This window comes from Sphaeroforma arctica, assembly GCF_001186125.1.
Source record: "Sphaeroforma arctica JP610 unplaced genomic scaffold supercont1.154, whole genome shotgun sequence".
In the NCBI taxonomy this organism is placed as follows: Eukaryota; class Ichthyosporea; order Ichthyophonida; genus Sphaeroforma; species Sphaeroforma arctica.
Window position 1 is genome coordinate 71,881 of NW_014040404.1, and position 16,120 is coordinate 88,000.

Here is a 16,120-nt window from a genome sequence, read left to right on the forward strand (position 1 = left end):
AAGCATGCACATTACAGCTTCGATATATCACTGATGCAAGCAGTTATCTATAAATTCTGGTTGGTATATACGTACCTTTAAGCTGAGGGAATAATTGCTCTGGTGCTAGAACTATGATGAGGCAGGCGCCCGATTCGATGATAGCATTTCCTACGAATACGAAAGCTTCTAACATATTGACTTGTTATTGTGTAAATACTTGCCTCGCCTAAAATTCACTCCGGTTATATGTATACTATTTTAAAAAATCGTATATATGATACATTTCTGACCTTTCTTGACCTTTTATCAACAACCAAATATATCCTCCCCTTGTGCCGTGCATATTTTTTCTGTTGCCTCTGCCGTTTGTAAATTCCGAAGGGTATGTAGGGGTGTGGACTTCCTGCACCTCGGGTAAAACGGGTTTCCCGAAGCGCTGGACCAGGCTAGGAGTAGCAAGGAGTAAGTAGGGTAATTATTTCTATTGGCTGCGAGTAAGGATTGACGCAGCAGGGAATCTCATTGGCTATGAGTTCGTCGCTATGCTCAGGGGAATGATATCCCCAGTGCCATAGAGAACAAAATGAAAACACTCAGATGCTGCCTTTCTTATATATACTTTAAATAGTCATTGCCTTCTTCTAATTTATAGACGGCAGTTTACCAGTTGTAAACAACAAAATAAAATAATGCATATATACACATAAGCACGAATATGTGTACAGTTCGTATATAAATATTTGCATATACGCGTAAACGCAAATACATTGAGCAATCTACGAATACAAAATAGCTTAACGACGGTCCTTTCGGTGCTTATGCATGCTGACAAGAACAACGACATGGGTGCATCAACACTTTTCAAATTTCCTGTACACATCATTTCAAAAGTCTGAAAGTAATATATCGATTTCAGTGTAATGATTTTTTAGGAATAGACTAGAATCGCTTATATATGTGTATATGGGAATCACATACTCGTGTCGATAGATTCCTTCACAAGCAAAATATTCTCTGCGTTCAGCTAGATCCAGTACTTCAGTACAAGACTATACATTACAGCTTCTAAATATCACTATTCAAATATGCACTATAAATAGTCGTTGATATTTAAATACCTTTAAGCTGAGGGAATATTTTCTCTGGTGCTAGGACTATGATGATACAGCCGACCAATTCGGAAAGAGCATTTGCTGCAAATACGAAAGCTTCTAACATATTGACTTATTGTGTGAATAATTGCCTCACCCTACCATTCGCTTCTAATATATGTATACTATTTATTATATATATATTGTGCGATCCGGAAATCAATGCCAGTTAACGTTAGAATTCTTTTTTTTAATTGAAGAATGAGATGAAGTTGGTAATCGTCGGATGTGAGGACCCTACTATATAGGGTATATTTATTTGTGCGTGTATGAAATATTTTGATTCACAATAATTTTGATGATTCAGGTGGCCAAACTCTACCCCAAAGTTCGGTACTCACTATATAGATATTTATATATATATATAGATATTTATATATATAAATATATATATATGTATATATATATATGTATGTATGTATAAATATATATATATATATATATATATATATATATATATATATATATGTGTGTGTGTGTGTGTGTTTATGTATGTGTATATGTGTATGTATATGTATATGTATATGTATATAAAATTTGGCCTTCCTGTTCATTTACAGAAAGCTGTGAAAAATATATATTTATTTCATGTACAGTCTTGATATGTACACATGAACACATCACATGAATGTGTTTCCTGTTCCTGTACCACCTGTGGCCTGATGTCTCTGTTGTTTACTTTTTGCCTTTTCTTTTTTCCCTCCCCCGGGCCCTAGCCCCCAGGGCCCCTGCCCCCGTGGGCCCGTACAAACCGCTGCAAATGAGAACAGATTGTGACTCATCAGGTCTCAGGAGAGTTCAAAGTTGAGACTTGAGAGATGAGACATGAGTGTGACAGTTTGTAGCAAAAACGACCGCCATTTCTAAATTCCAATTTTCTAGATACCCCGTTTTAAAATTCACACCAATAAAATTACTCTAAACCGCAGTAATATTGATACTTCGGCCAAATAAAGGTACTAGTTCACTCTCTAAAAAAAAACAGTTAAAACTAGTCATTCAAAATTTAACATCCTGCAGCAACTTTAAACCAATGATCGCGAAGTATTAAATTTTTCTGTGTGAATCTACCGTCACACAGTGGCTACCAGCGTGCGTGATGGCGAGCAATTGGATTTTAGAAAACAGTAGCTTTTGTTTTGGCGATATTTTATTATCAATGATATTGATTTCGGGGATTCAATTAGATACAATCGCGGTATTTTTAATTTAGAAAATGTGATAGTGATTTTGATACGAGTGCATATTTTCTATTTTTTAGTAAAATATAGAGTGGGTGAGAACTGAGAACTACGAAGTCGAGTACGAGTCTGTGTCTCTGTGACTGTGATCAGTGTGATCAGTGTGATCAGTGTGACACTGTGAGTGTAAATATAAAAATAAATATAGAAATGTACAGTGCGTAATTTGCGTACACGCTTAAATAGTAAATTTTTTTATTGTTTTACAGTGCCGGCCGAGAAGTTGGTGGTTAAAAAAAATTATATAAAATTTTAAAAAATGATATTGTAAAAACATCTCTTTGTTCTATCTTCTGTTGGTGAAATGTGATATACTTTACAGCACGAAAGCCGTACTGCCCATTAGTACACTTAAGCCGAAACACCCGTATGCACAAGTCTACATACACGTGAATAACACATACATACAATTAGCTAATACATGCACGTACATACAAGTAGTTTATTAATACTCACACTCTCATACAAATAGTTCATCACGACAGATCCGCTACATACACGCTAGTCATACACGCTAATATGGAGTACATCCAGCCCATCGCACGCTCCTCTCTCACCCCCAACGACGACCCACCTGCAGCTGACGTTGTAGATGTGCCGGGTGTTGGTATAATAGATGTACCCGAGATTAACCTCGCGACCGTTGTTCCTGCACTCGCAGGTCCAATCAGTCCCTCAGGCAATACCAAAGACACTGAAAGTACTGACAGAGACGGTGGAAGTGCTGAAACCAACACAGAAAGCGAAGCTAAAGATGTGCATGTAGATAATCAATCATCTGGTGGTAGTACAGTTGCAGTCCCATTGCCTGTGGAAACACCTTTGAGCGACATAGCGGCCGATGAGGTCAATGCAATGCTACCCCCACCGCCATCAGACTCCGCACAGTTCGACGACAGTGACGTAGAAGTATCAAGTGATGCGAACGCACAGCCTTCCGCATCACCTGTGCCTGCATACGAGAGCGGAGACGATGATATTAAACCCACCCCCAGTGTAACTGTAACTGATATCGATGAGAACAGCATCAACTTTGATGACAGCAATACTAGTCAAGCGCTTGGCTCGATGGCACCCCGAGAAACGCCTGCGAGGGAGTTTAGTGATCAGGTGGATCTGTTAAAGATGGGCAATGGCATTGAGAGCGAGTTTGAGCGCATTAACCAGGAATCCAAGCAGAAGGCTCAGAGCTTAACCACCAATATTGGATCAGCACAGAAAAACTCGTACAAGAACGCCGAGGGTGCACCTTTGCCTTGTATGTGGGTTTGTGTCGTTGTCTTGACATATTGTTTGATATATATGTGATGTCACTATGAAGGTTAAAATTATTATATATGAGTATCATATTCAATAGGTAGATAGTATATTTCATATGGGTGATGTCTTTGTAGGTTTCACAACGTATCTTGTGTGAGTGGGTGTCGTTGTATGTGGAGTCCAGTCTCAACCGTTCATTAGAGATGTGTACAAGTGCAAATGTGCTACAGAAACGTATATGACCATTTAAATACCCATATATACACGTATCAGTATGCACATCAACGCATTATCTTATCGGATTTGATGTAAGCGTGCAAGCAGTATTTGCATACAATTGTGTGGTAGGTGTTGGTATTTTCTAAGCATATACTTAATCATTGATGAACACGTGCACACGTATGTCTGCGTTGCGTTTAGTGGGCTGTATGTGGGTATCAGCGGAGAACTGAGTGTGATCAATCAGGTAGACAGGTTGTGGTTGGTGTAGTACACACAACTGGGAATGAAACACACAAGTTCGTGCAGAATTGCACTGTTGTGGTTTTCAGAAGTCCGTAGTCAGCCAGAGTTCCAAACCCCCTAACAGAGATACATGTGATCATGGTAATTTCACGTTGATATATCTGTGGCAATTGTTATCCCACACGCACACTGAAATGAGCAAACTGTGTATGTGCACGTGACCACTCCATAATCATTGTCCGCGCTTTTGGGCAGTCTGGCAACATGTCTTTCGCTCTGAGTATTTGATTCAGTGGCAGGGTTTCATATATGTATATATATATATCGGAACCGTAGTAGCCGTTGACTGTTCACCGTGCGCATTTGGGCGCCTAGAATTGGGCAAATAGTTATGCACAAGCGCATCTTATTATGGCACTCTACTGTTTATTGTATTGTAGCGTATCTCTTTTTTCATGTATAGTTCTAATCCATATCTATTCCTGACGTCCCGTACTTACGCTCTGCTATCTCTATCAGACGACCACTCGATTGTGGAATTAGAAGGAGAGGATCTGTACTACAACGCAAACCTGATTTCGGTATGTGGCCGGTACTTTTGGTTCGATAAGGATGAGTTAATTATAGTTTGCTCTGTACATGACTCTGTTCAGGTCATTGGTTACGAAGGTGGGCACGTTTCGCGAGCAATAGAATGCAATGTACATTTCAGAATATGGATCATTATATATACATATATAGATTAATACGTACATCTTTACCAAAGATGAATAGATAGATACATGTTGAACATGTACGTTGTACAAATACGTACACGTATGTATCTACATAGTCCATATATATTTTATTGTGTATTTGTGTACAAATACGTGCACACATGAGGTATGTATGCATGTTTTTAAAGTATGTCACACAGTCATGAAATAGTTATGTAAATATGGATATATATTTAATGTATGTAGCCAAGTACATGCACAATATATGAATCAACTTTGCATTTTAGGTATACATGTATTGATATTATCGCTTTGATCAATTACAATTATACATTTGTCCGTATATCTCGTGATGAATCTGTGTGGGCGAAGGAATATGTCAATTTCATATATATATTGGAAGTAATTTGTTCTAGCTATAACAATCGGTACAAATCTCTCCGATCGCTTGACCATACTTGAGGTATACGCATGCCTATGCATAGGCTATTCACACCGGATAGCCACAGTACCAGTACTAGCGTCTTGTAGTGGCATTGTATACACATATTTGACCATTTTTGTGTATCTCGTTGATATTTCTAGGTTTTCATTTCTACTCACCAAGCATGCATACACTTTGTCTGTTTTGCTCACTATATATAGGAACCAAGGGGGGGGGTGTTTAGTTTGCATATACATCATCTAATCTGGCTGTTGTTGATGTGTTCAAGAGTACATACACGTGCACTGCCTACCGTCCATCGCACACGATCGTACAATACACCGTCACGTTTCTCTGCACATATGTTCCCAATTCACCGGACTGACGTCCTGGAGGCAAACTCTGACACGAATTAAATGGATTAGCTTATGAATATGCGCTCATCGTTCACCATATCACATCCGCGTGTAGGGCAAGCAAAAAGGAGATCGCCAATACATAGCCGCACAGGGCCCAACCGAGGCCACGTTCAAGGACTTCTGGACCATGATCTGGCAGGAGGAGGTGCACGTGATTGTCATGGTTGCTGACGACAATGAGGTTAGTGTATCTATATATATTCACATGTGTGAGTGTGTGTGTGTGCATGCTCGAACAACTTTGTGGAGATGACTAAGTGGGTCGTCTGTCTCTATAACGCCAGGAAACGGTTAAGTGTGTTGCTTTATACGACCACTGGATGAGAAGGCTTTCTATAAGTTTGTGTATGTGCTGCTAAGCATTTCTTGTTGCCTCCCAATTCAGTGATTAGTTTGTTGAAGTCCTCCGATACTGTTGGCATAGTGCTTGTATATCCCTGGCTCATGTGTGTGTGCTTCACTTTTGTGTGTGCTTGTGTATCTTTCACCCATATGTGTGTGCTTCACTTTTGTGTGTGCTTGTGTATCTTTCACCCATATGTGTGTGCTTCACTTTTGTGTGTGCTTGTGTATCTTTCACCCATATGTGTGTGCTTGTGTATCTTTCACCCACATGTGTGTGCTTGTGTATCTTTCACTTATGTGCTTGTGCTCGTGTATCACTGACTGATCTATATATGTTGTTCCATGGCGATTGATATATGCATACATATTCGCCACATACATATGGTTGAAATGGCAATATCCATACCAATGCCTCCCCCCCCCCCGGAGGCGCATTTAGATCCATTCCAGACGATTAATCTGAAATTTTCAAACCTATCTCCATCATTTATTCTCAGGTGTACAAATACTGGACAGACAAAGACGAGAGCCAGCCGGTATCCGAGGTCTTGGATGTTATGACCACCGAGTTGTTTGACTATGGCAAATTCTTGCTACGCGTCTTGTCACTGTCCGACTATGAGGTGAGTGACATAAGTATATATGTATGTATACCTATGTATTTTACCTAGATGCATGGAAATCAGTATATACTGCATGCACGAGCAGTACCTGCATATATATGTGGATTTAGAGTCTACTTGTTGTCGAGTGATTGCATGAACGAACCTCACGAGTTATATACACAGTTCCTTTGTAATGTGCACTCCAATTTCATTGTTATTCACTGAAGATTTCTTTTGTGTTGCGTGCACAATTGCATGGTAAGCTAGCGAAAAGTATGTACGTGCGTGTGTGTGTGCGTTCGTGCGTTTTGAGGGCTTTTTCCTGTTGGAGACAGGTAAACAAACCTAGATCACTGACGTTGATATACTAGCGATTTACCCACGTGCTTAAGCTGATGTTCTGTATTTTACTTCTATAGACTGAGGAGAGCAGATGGATCTACCAGATTCAGCACAAAGACTTCAACAGTTTCAACGTGGATGGATTCAAGGATCTGCTAAAGTTCATCGATCACTACGAGGTGGGTGGGGTTTTCCGGAATCATCTTTATTGTTATTATTGTTTCGTTGCTTTCGGAAATCTAAACGGAGATTCTTGAACAAACTGTATGAACAATCGGATGTATATAAATGGATGCGAATGTGCACCTTTAGCTGACTATATGCTCCTCAGCATATACATGGATTGCATAGTCTGGCACTGCGGGAATTGGTTTCATAGGTCTGTTTTATAGGAAATGATTATATGGGTCTATAACTGTGTCTTGATGTCGCGAATGCTTCTTAACTGTATATTACAAATATACTTGTTCATATCTTGTTTGCTTGACAATTACCACCTGTAGTCACAGTCGCCTGGGAAGACTGTGTTGGTGCACTGTGTCCATGGGTGCGGCCGCACGGGAACAGTCATTGCTGCGGACATCATGAAGAACAAGCTGGAGGCCAACCCAGACATGGATATTGACCTCCCCTCACTTGTTAAGAACCTCCGGTATGTGATGTTTATATACATGTGTGTGTGTGTATATATATATATATGTGTGTGTGTGTGTGTATATATATATATATGTGTGTGTATATATATATATATGTGTGTGTGTGTGTGTATATATATATGTGTGTGTGTGTGTGTGTGTGATTGAGTCTTATCTACACTGTATCTAGTATAGCGAATTTGAAGATGCATCAATTGAAACATCGCCATGATAGTGTGCCGTAATGCTTGAACGTGTCAACTGTACGACTTCTTTCACGAAGTTTATTGACGTGTTACATGCATCAGATATGTATAAAATATGTATATATGTAGGAATTTTGAGGATAGTGTGAACTGGGGCGATCCCATACCTATATCATCTTCTATGTGTGAATGTGTACATGATAAATTCCCATGTACGCATTCATACATGTATGTGTAGCGGATACACTACATTGGGTTGATGCTAAATGCTTTCATAATTATGGTAAGCGACCGTGTACCCATATAGCATGCATTTCTAATTTCAGTTATCCAATGTTCATGAGTACTTCCTACGTCAGCATTTATATCGGACGGTCTGTTATGAGTTGCCTATGTCTTCCTTATGTTCATATTGATTGAACATGTTGCCTATGTCTTTCTTATGTTCATATTGATTGAACATGTTGCCTATGTCTTTCTTATGTTCATATTGATTGAACATGTTGCCTATGTCTTCCTTATGTCTTCCTTATGTTCAAATTAATTGAACATGTTGCCTATGTCTTCCTTATGTTCATATTGATTGAACATGGAGGACAAGCTTTAAGCTTCTAGCTTGTATACTCTTATCTCTTACTTTGTTCTCGTATATGCATTAATTTGTTCGTATGCACCCCTCCCCCGCGCCAGAGAGGAGCGGGCAAGTCTTATCGCTAGTGTGGACAACTACGCGTTCTTGTACGAGTACGTAGCCAGCCTAACCCGTGACATCCACGGTCAGAAGGAGAAGGAATCGGCACCCCCCACACCTGAACCTCAGCTACTCAAGTCCGGCGATGAGGACGAAGGTCGCAAACGCAGTGGCTCTGCTGTGTACAAGCCCACCAGCAAGGATGTCCCCCACTACTATCGCGACTCTATAACTCCCATGGATAAACCGGTAGGTCTCAGTGTCCGCGACAACACGTAGGAGAGCGTGTATTTCTGTTGTCTTGGGTCTGCTGTATATAACCCTCACTTCTGCAGCGATTCGATCGCATGCCTGGCTGACATTATGTGCGTGTGCATGTTTTGCGATTTGCTTACTCGTAAATAATGTCGGTGGACCCACTCATTATAAGCCATGTACCCAGGTCTGTGTTCCTCATATGAAGCAACCTCATCACTGTAGCTGCTCCGTCGATGCTTGTGTGCGTGTGCGTGTGAAGCCTCGTCACAGCAGCTTAAAATATAGATTTGGCTGAGATGCCCAAATAGTTCCATCGCGACTCGATGGAGTTTGTTGTTCATATTTATCATTACCTGCTGCCTAATATTCATTGGTCGTACATTTTCGCCGCCCACCGTATTCACCGTTTATTACTCGTCGTAACCTAATTAATCAAAATCAAAAACATCGACGCTACGTTCCTGTTATTGTCCTGTTTCCCAACGGTACATATCACCTCTTATTGCACACGCACAGATCGACGTACCCGATGAGTTCGACGAGCGTCAGGCCAAACGAGGCCCGCCCCGCCCCCCAGCCCCCAAGCGACCCCCTCCCCCTCCGTCCACAGTTATTCGTGGTGTAAGCTCCACACGAGGTCCACCTAAAAGTCCGGCTAGAAGTCCAGCATTGGGCTCGGTCTCAAATACACCTTCACGCCAGGCTAGTGTGTCTGGTCACGGAACTGTACACTTTGGAGATGATGCGGTCGAACCCTTGGACCCACCTATTTTGGTCAAGAAGAGGAGTTTCTTGCAAAGAATGTCGCACAAGATCAAGAAGACGGCTAAGTACGGCAACATCCCCAGTAAGTGCAGTTTAGTGGCAGCTTCGTTTACCCAGCCCACCTCTCATTTCGTGAATGTCTTCTGCCAACACCTATAGAAGCGGACTTTGTGTAGCATGTTTCGATGTAGCTGCGTGATGTCCTGGCAATCTTTTGTATTAATGCCTTCATCTCTGCTGTCCCATCAAGCAAGTGAGACTACTGAATCTTAGGCTTTTCAGATCCCCATTCCACTTCTATTTCCCCCATTCCGTATGAAACTAAAAGCACCAAGCATTTAGTATTTGAGACACCAATTCTCTACATGGTACATTGTCTCATATCTTCATTGTGTGACACCGCTCCACGCTCAGTGATCCGACCGCAGAAGGGTGAGCACAAACTCGAACACAAGATGAAGAAGGCCGAGAGCCAGTACATGGAACCTACTTTGGTGTCTGAATGGATTGATAAGCTGGTAAGTACAGTACACTCAAGACGCCTCTGCGGGTTTCTATTTGTGTGTGCAATGTTTTGTTTTTTCTCTGTGAGACGTATAGTGGTCGCAATGTATGTCCTTAATGCGTGTGTACTCAGAGGTTGCTCTACGTGTGTGCGCGATCGATGCAATCTACGCGCTCAGTTGTCTATTCTTTGTTGGTGCTGGCTGTTACTATGTCACTTCTGATGCATATTCCAAGTGGTAGTTTATTTTCCTGTAGTCAATATCTTTTGCACATATATAAAAGGTATATCTCATCTTCGAGGAATACTACATTCGTTTCACAAGTGTCGATTCTACTGTATCATAAATTTCATTGTTCGAGCATGCGCGACTTACCTTTTCGTGCACGGACTAGTTATCGCGAGATATGCGGTTTATTCTCAACTGCTTTCTTGGGATTTTGACCCGGATTCTAACCGTCGGATTCTCTACTTTGAATCTGCGTTTCACAGAACTCGGATGAAAAGGCGCCCACATTAACGCTCTCGCCACCCGAAGCGGAGAGGAAGGTTGCGCCTTCACTGGACAAGTCCATCGGACTCATCTCATACGAAGCGTTGAAGGTTGATAACTGGTTTGCGCGCCCGAAGGGTCCCAGATCCATGCCTCTGCAGTGGTTCCAGGGCTTGCCACCCACAAACGAGTACTAAAATATCGATATATATTCGAGAGAGGCATGAAAGCCAACCACTAAGCAATCAATATTGTAAATAAAATTTATTTGTTGCACAACATCACTCAGTAGTTGGAAAATGGTCGTCTACCAGTGAGATTTTCTTTTATGAGTGCGCAAATGCATCCCTCTATATGGCTTGTAGATATTGGTAGGTGTGTGGGGGGGAGGGGGGGGTGATTCAAATATGCTACGTATGCGTATCGCTCTTTTGAGATTCGATACAGGAAATAAATATTTTACCGTTGTAATTTACAATGACAACACGAACGCCTAAACCTTAGAGATGATTGGGATACCATGCATGAATTCAAGTACACGAGTGTTACGCCCTGTCATTTTGTTAGTAGGTTTGACCGGCCATGAGAGATTCTGTGCTCTTCCAAAAGGGTTTGCAAGATTGACTTGTGCTATTCAGGGTTGGGTAGTAAATGATTATGATAAATGATTTATGCGGGGTATATACATTTAGCCACTACTTCAGTTTTAAAATGACTTGTAGCCTCACAGTCCGCACTCAAATCCAAAACGATAGCAACGAATCTCTGGCAAAAACCGTATTCACAGCTTTCTAGGAGGGAGCCCATTTTTATGTCGATAGGTACGTCAAGGGTCGCAAAAAATATGCTTCCGCCCGTATCTCTTGGGTGGAACCCCAAGTTTGCCTGACCATCCATGTGTTGACAAAAGTAGAGGATGTAGATGGATCTCGTAGCGACTAACTTGCAACTAGAAGTACATTCCAAGAATAGATGATTCCCAACATATGCATCGTCATTTATAGTCTTCCTCACTAATACACCACGAATTGAGACCTGTCGGATGTCGTTCGTTTAAATCTTATTTCAAATGATCATTGATATTTTTTACTCCACTCTTATAGCATATAAATTACTCTTTGATTGTTTACATCTCGTTACTGATTTATTTCAATTTCGGATTCAGGTCAGTGCATTCAAATGGGTGCGCAATTGTCGGTTGGTGTCAATCGAGAACAAACTGACGTGGAATTCCTCCGAAAACAAGTTGAAAACGCTGGTAGGGCATTTAGCGTTAAGCATAAGGACACAATTCGAGTCATATCAAAGTCTAAGTACTACAGTTTCTCGCACAGTTAAATCAGAAGTTCCTTCTAAACTATGGCAAATCAATCTTTAGCCAATCACCTCGCATCGCGCAGCATATCTAGTTTGCTTCCTCCTTTGGTTCGTTGTGGTGGCGCTACCTACGGTCTGTCGTTTTTACTGGAATTGAAAATGTAATATTTCTATTCTGAATGCTCTGAGTTCTAGTAATATTGTGAAGAATGGAAGGCTGAATACTGCAGGGCGGCCGGGTTGGCTTTTCAATGTTTTTCCGAGTGAGAGTATGTCCTTCATTGGGTCTGTAGCCAGCTTATATACCCCCGCAGAACGTTGTGTGATGCGCGCATAAGATCCAGTGTGGTCCAGCCCCCAGGCTACCCAAAAAAATTCAATGTTTCCCTAGCAGCTTCATTCCACGCAATGGCACACTGGTTTTAGTTCTCACCCAATGGTAGAGATATTCTGTATCCATCGCCGTGAACTAACGCAACGTATGTCTTTCACCGTTGCATCACTCGCCCCGAGCTTCTCGCGGCAGTTCGACAATGTCAACTTCCCTTGAATTTTGCCAGAACCTCTTCGACGAACATGAAGCCTGATGTACATGTAGACATATAAAACTTTATCCAAATTGAAATAAATAATATTATCCGAATTCATTATGCCTATCCGGACTCATATCTCATCTGAAAATGTCCATTCAAATAGATGGTACTAGGAGACTATTCAGGTGGACTATGGGTCATGCACTCGTAGATATTAGAAGTCGACTATATCTTAGAGCTTTTTGATTTCACTAGCGAAGATACATTTCAATCCTTTTAGAGTACGAGTGGAGGGTGGTGGGGACACCCTCCTATGTGTACAGTTACAGGTATACCTACACCTACAGGTACATGTACAGGTACACGTCCTCTTCCTTCGGTATTACAAGACCAGGTCAAAGACACTTTTTGCAAAGTGGTGTTATGTATTTAGTTCTAGGACAATGTGTTGGTGTGTGCGTCAATAATTTATTTTTATTTTTAAATACGCCAATGTTTGTGTGGTACAAGTGTATGTCTACATATTATTGGCACGTTCAAAATGATTTATAGGAAGTGTTTGAGCTCGCTGGCTAAGTATATTCACAAGCACACGACAGAAAGAATATCTCTTTACGAGAGGAAGTCGGTGTAGTGTGTATTATGCAGAATCGGAGAGAATGGCGAGAGAATCGCACTGCCAGCAATTGTCGAACTCAAAACCGAACCTGATTCAAATTAAAGCCATGCCGCAGGCGAGAGCACGAAATTAATAAAGAATATGAGTGTAGTTTTGACAGTTTGTCGTGAATATGTAGACATGAATACGGTGAACGAACTATAGAGAGTCGGAAAATGTGTTCATGTGCACTAAGAATGTTTTTGCTTACCAAAGTGCTAGAACAAAATACTGTATTGTAAAACAATACCTGACGAAGGTGTCTCCATCGCCGCTTATAAAGGTTCATCCATTTTCAGTGCTTGCAGTTGGGGTACACTAATTAGCCTTAGAGACACCGAAGATTTAAAGTGCATTAAGCAAGATTGTGGTATCTATGCTCGGATGCAAATATTTCAACAGCGTCAGAGAGACCAGTGATGATAGAAATTTGATTTTTGACCTGTGACTACATTGGTCATTTACGTACTACTATGTCCAACAAGTGGCACTCTTTGGACCAAATTATGCACACTCGATATTAACTTGTTTATAGTACTTCGATTTAACACAGACCATTGAGTAACAGTTGCTCGAAAATATGTCTGAACTGCTCGTTCTTCATTATTTTGTATGATCTTTAGAGAACGAAATATTACAACTGAGAAAGAAAAGTTCCCCAATTTATGCATGTTAAAGAATATGGATAGGTCAACCAATATATTTGTGAACTTAATTATGGTCGGATTAGTACCAGTCGATTCAATTTTAGATTAAGCTTGCAATGCTATCAGGACCGTTGAGGAAATTTTAATAGATTGAATATAAAGATACGTTTTCTCAAATTCGTACTTGAACATTGCTCAGAAAATCATTTTTCTATAATGGATGAAAAACCACACACAAAAAAAATTTGGATGGCAACCCCCGGTCGAAAAGGACTTCGATGCCAGAATGAATATTTTAGAATATTCTTACCACAGTCTCTCATCTATAGTATTACTGGAGTGTCTAGTGTATCCCTGGCATACTCGTGTAGATAGATACACGATGTCTATACTTCGTTTTGAATTAGGTTTACTGTATCGGTACGCTGTATAGCCAAGATGTTGAATTCATTTTGGGGATCAATATACAAAAGCAACGAGTTTGCGACTTCCGTTTCTCGCATGATTTTGCTATACTCTCTAGCGTTCGTGACGTCGCACTCACTGATCGATTTATCAAAATATGTAAGAAGTTGTTTTTGTCATTGTGACCAGCAACTTCTTAAAACTGACATCCAGGCTTAAGTCGAGTAGTGTTCAATGGATCTCAACAGTATGGTTTTTTGTATGCACGGGCATTGCATAGACGAAATGGCACAATACTGCAAGCTTCATTCTTAAGCCTGCTTGTTGAATTACTCAAAAAAAAAATCAAAATCAAAATCAAGACGAAAATTATTTTTCGAACCGCCCGTCATTGTGTGCTTTTGTCTTGGCATATTTGAAGATGAGGAAAAGTGAGATATACATTGTGGTACCAACCTACAAGCAGGTACTATCAATTTTTCTCACCCCCATTAATGACCAGTCTCTAATTTTTCGTTTCCTTTTATTAATATACTCAGTTCAGCCTTATCGAGCTCTTTATGGGATACATCTTTCTAAATTAAGAGAATCGGATAATCCCTATAGACTGAATTCAGTTTTTCAGAAAAACTATGATCTGCTTGACAGTTTGATAATGGAAAAACGTATGATGCCTATCGTGGCATCACAATAAACTGTATTAAATGTCTGTGATTTTAGTCGGGTCATAATAGGTATACGAATATTCTGATATTACTATCAACTTATTCTTTCAAATTTACTCAAACATATCCTTGACGAGGCAAAGATGCTTCCTTCAGATTCAAACAGAATCCTCCAGGCAATATTTGCGGCGAAGGGGTACCAGAATATCAGCAAGAACGTCACTTCCCCATAATTTATTTTCACTTCCTCCTCATATTTTATCTTCAATTCCTTCGTACTTTATTCTCACTTCCCCATATTTCATTTTGACCACGGACTTTTTGGCAAAATTTTGTGAGCTCTTAAGACTCCGGCCACTATGCCTAACAATTTTGCGCTCGGCTGCTATGCGCCCAACTATGACTCCCACCGCTATGCGCCCAATTAAGACACACGCTGATAGGCGACCAATCCTCGCCTTTCGCTGAATGTGCAGCCCACTCTCGCCCCTCGCTAAATATGCGCCCCACTCTCGCCCCCCTCCAAATTTGCGTCCCTCGCCCCCTGCTGAATATACCCGACACTATCGCACACTTCTACTATAAATAGCTAGTATCTAAGCATTATTCCATTAGAAAGGGCGGGAAAGAAGTAGGTAATAAAGAAATAAATCGATTCACGTGCATATAGACGAGCGTTCACGACGATTTTAATATAACGGTCACAAAATAAATAATATTAATTTTCGCACGTCATACATCGCATACGTAACTGCTAGCTGAGGAATGTTGTAAACTAAGCTGTATTTGAGTCAGTAATCTGTCCAATTTTTTATCGATTAATGCAAAATTTCTGGGAGAGAAGAGAGCATCAATGTGGCCGTAACTGGTAACATTAAGGTATGCTGATAATTTATATGATTTATACGATCACAGATATTTTAAGACCAACTCTTAAGTTTGGTATTTTACTGGGGCCTTTTAATGGCCTCATCCAAATATCTGATATGTAAAATGGAAAAGGTATTAATTAATAAAATCATTAAAACCCGTTTAGGAAACTTAAGTTCCTCGTACTATTAAGAGTACGTTTATATTTTACGTACTGCTTAAGAGTACGTTTATAACATAGAGTCTAATGTGGAGGCCCGGCTATTACACAGCCCCCACCCAGCTTTGAAACCCATGAGAAGCAAGTTGCTCACTCAAGCTGATTATGGGTCAAAAAGTGAGAATGGAAAAACGGGTCGAAAACATTAAAAGTTGCTCACTCAAGCTTATGGGTCAAAAAGCGAGAAAGGAAAAACGGGTTTAAACATTAAGTAGCATAACATATAGTTAATGTTTCTCAGGCGGAGAAGTTAAGTGTTATCGGTTACCCTGTGAGTTTTGGGCTTAGGTCCAGTAGGTCCG

General features: G+C 40.5%; 3 protein-coding genes across 3 annotated transcripts in view; 1 reads left to right on the forward strand and 2 right to left on the reverse strand.

Moving 5' to 3' along the window:
* The window catches only part of SARC_03142 (hypothetical protein), a 2,308-nt gene extending 1,896 nt beyond the window's left edge, over positions 1 to 412 (reverse strand). Inside the window, exon 1 of the mRNA XM_014303078.1 lies at positions 76 to 412. Coding sequence (XP_014158553.1) covers positions 76 to 175 — 100 coding nt within the window. The 5' untranslated portion in view covers positions 176 to 412. The remainder of the gene's footprint in view (positions 1 to 75) is intronic.
* A 2,260-nt stretch (positions 413 to 2,672) lies between these two features.
* On the forward strand, positions 2,673 to 10,832 carry SARC_03143 (hypothetical protein). The gene is made up of 10 exons (XM_014303079.1): positions 2,673 to 3,632; positions 4,619 to 4,680; positions 5,711 to 5,839; positions 6,501 to 6,626; positions 7,028 to 7,129; positions 7,454 to 7,602; positions 8,482 to 8,731; positions 9,257 to 9,587; positions 9,920 to 10,023; positions 10,503 to 10,832. Exons 1-10 carry the CDS (start codon positions 2,894 to 2,896, stop codon positions 10,698 to 10,700), a joined length of 2,190 nt encoding a protein of 729 aa, XP_014158554.1. The 5' UTR covers positions 2,673 to 2,893; the 3' UTR covers positions 10,701 to 10,832.
* A 315-nt stretch (positions 10,833 to 11,147) lies between these two features.
* On the reverse strand, positions 11,148 to 11,544 carry SARC_03144 (hypothetical protein; the record flags this gene model as incomplete). The annotated part of the gene is made up of 1 exon (XM_014303080.1): positions 11,148 to 11,544. A coding segment is annotated over one exon (372 nt), but the record flags the coding sequence as incomplete, so codon positions are not given.
* Positions 11,545 to 16,120: the final 4,576 nt, after the last annotated feature.